Source organism: Hippocampus comes, unplaced genomic scaffold (genome assembly GCF_001891065.2).
Source record: "Hippocampus comes isolate QL1 unplaced genomic scaffold, H_comes_QL1_v1.1 scaffold118, whole genome shotgun sequence".
NCBI lineage: Eukaryota > Metazoa > Chordata > Actinopteri > Syngnathiformes > Syngnathidae > Hippocampus > Hippocampus comes.
The window spans coordinates 2311108-2313458 of record NW_017805461.1 but is presented as its reverse complement, the minus strand read 5'-3'; the positions used below and the strand labels follow the sequence as shown (position 1 = coordinate 2313458).

The following is a 2351-nucleotide window of genomic DNA, read 5'->3' as shown; positions in this document are numbered from 1 at the left end:
AAAACACTTGACGGATCGTTGTTGCCTCGTTTAATTAAGGAATACACAATCTTACTGTTTATTCCTTCGTCCAAATCGGTTGCATTCAATTTAATCACAAGTGAGCCCTGCGCGGCATCTTCGCTCAGACGCACTTTGTAAAGCGACTTGCTAAACGTGGGCACGTTGTCGTTGACATCGAGCACATTTACGCGTATTTGCAACGAGCCAGATTTAGGAGGTTTACCTCCGTCAACAGCGGTGAGCGTGAGTGTGATGAGAGATTGTTTCTCTCGATCTAAACACTTTTGTAGCACCAGTTCTGCAGATACGCCGTGGTCTCCTCCGCTCTGCACATCCAGTGTAAAATGTTCATTGTTGCTCAATTTATAGCTCCTCACTGAATTACTGCCAAAGTCTGCGTCCACGGCCACTGGGAGGAGATACCGCTCTCCTGGTGAAGCTGATTCAAAAATGTCCAAAGTGTACACACTTTCTATAAAAGAAGGTGAATTGTCATTTATGTCCAAAATAGTGATCTCAACGCGATGCGCCGTCATCGGACTGTTTAACACAGCTTGTATCCGAAGAGAGCATTTCGCCGTATTCGGACAAAGCTCCTCCCTGTCTATTCTTTCCTTTACAAATAAGTTACCGCTCTGCAAATTCACGTTGAAATACTCTTTACTGTAGCTGGAAACCACACGCAGTCCTCTGGTGTCCAGCTCCTGTACGTTGAGGTTGAAATCCTTGGCGATGTTGCCTACCACGAAGCCTTTGTTCGCCTCCTCGGTAATGGAGTAGGACAATTGCGAAGCGGAAGAGCCGAAAATACAAAGAAGCAAAGCAAAGTAAATCCAGAAATCGTGTTTTTGTTGATGCATCCTCATCGCCAATGCAGCAAAATGTACAAACAGCCGTCGATTATTTATCCACATTGAGATAACTGAATCCAATGCAGCATTACTGTTGCGAGGTTGCCGTGCATTCTGCGCGTGGACTATCGGCAGATGACGATTTCTTTTTCCTCAAGCAGGGCGGAGTAGAATTATTGAGGAGCCGTCGGATCAACATATTCATATTTACGGTCTCCTGCGACCTCGTGTGGCCAATATAAGGTATCGGTCTATCATGACTGCCACTGCACAAGCAGAACGGCCGATCAACAAAACAACCTTTTTTATTTAGGCCTGACACCGGATGCCGCTGGAAAACGTTGATTCATATCTTCCACGTAAAATGTATTACAACATTTTCAGAACATATCAAGCAATAGTAGTAATACTAATTTCGACCTACATTACACAGTTGCTGGCATAAAACAAACAAAAGAGGAAACTCGATATCAACTGTATGATTAATAATTTTGCAAACTGACAATGTCTCCACTCTCTGAGTTGATGCTAAAAAATGATGAAATTGAAACAGTCCTTGAATAGTTATCTAACAATGTGTATGAAACTTTCGCATTTGTGTCCAAATCAGGATCATTTGCATTTACAGAACAAAGAGAATATCCAGTTGGACTATTTTCTTTGATATAGACATTAATAACAGGTTCCATGAAACGAGGTGCATTATCATTCACATCAGAAACATGAACAATAATGATCCTTCTAGTTGACAGAGGTGGACTTCCCTCATCCGTGGCTATTTACCACGAAAGCCAGGATAGGCGCCAGCTCAGGCGCCAGCTCCTATCAGCTCTGAACCACACAAGCAGTATGCAGAATGGATGGATGGATAATCAATCTGATCATCAACATGAGCCACCCACAGAAATGGAACAGATCCAACTACCTTACAATTGGTTACACCGTTATTCCCACTATCCTTGTCATTTAATGTCACCAAAGCAACAATTGTCCCAAATTCTGCATTTTCTTTTACCGGCGTCATCAGTGACGTCACCGTTATTTCAGGGGCGTTGTCATTGACATCAATTATCTCTATTAGCAGTTTAGCATGTGCACTACGGGGAGAAAGGCCTTGATCAGTCGCTTGAATCCCTACTTCGTAAGCAGGAGTCTCTTCATAATTTAATGTACCTTTTAAGGTGATTTCCCCCGTTTCTGCATTTAGATTAAAAACACTTGACGGATCGTTGTTGCCTCGTTTAATTAAGGAATACACAATCTTACTGTTTATTCCTTCGTCCAAATCGGTTGCATTCAATTTAATCACAAGTGAGCCCTGCGCGGCATCTTCGCTCAGACGCACTTTGTAAAGCGACTTGCTAAACGTGGGCACGTTGTCGTTGACATCGAGCACATTTACGCGTATTTGCAACGAGCCAGATTTAGGAGGTTTACCTCCGTCAACAGCGGTGAGCGTGAGTGTGATGAAAGATTGTTTCTCTCGATCTAAACACT

The 2351-nt window shown here is 43.0% G+C and overlaps 1 protein-coding gene across 1 annotated transcript in view; it reads right to left on the bottom strand.

Moving 5' to 3' along the window:
* Window positions 1-1662: 1662 nt before the first annotated feature.
* The window catches only part of LOC109518696 (protocadherin gamma-B5-like), a 4844-nt gene continuing 4155 nt past the window's right edge, over window positions 1663-2351 (bottom strand). Inside the window, exon 2 of the mRNA XM_019874710.1 lies at window positions 1663-1685. Coding sequence (XP_019730269.1) covers window positions 1663-1685 — 23 coding nt within the window. The remainder of the gene's footprint in view (window positions 1686-2351) is intronic.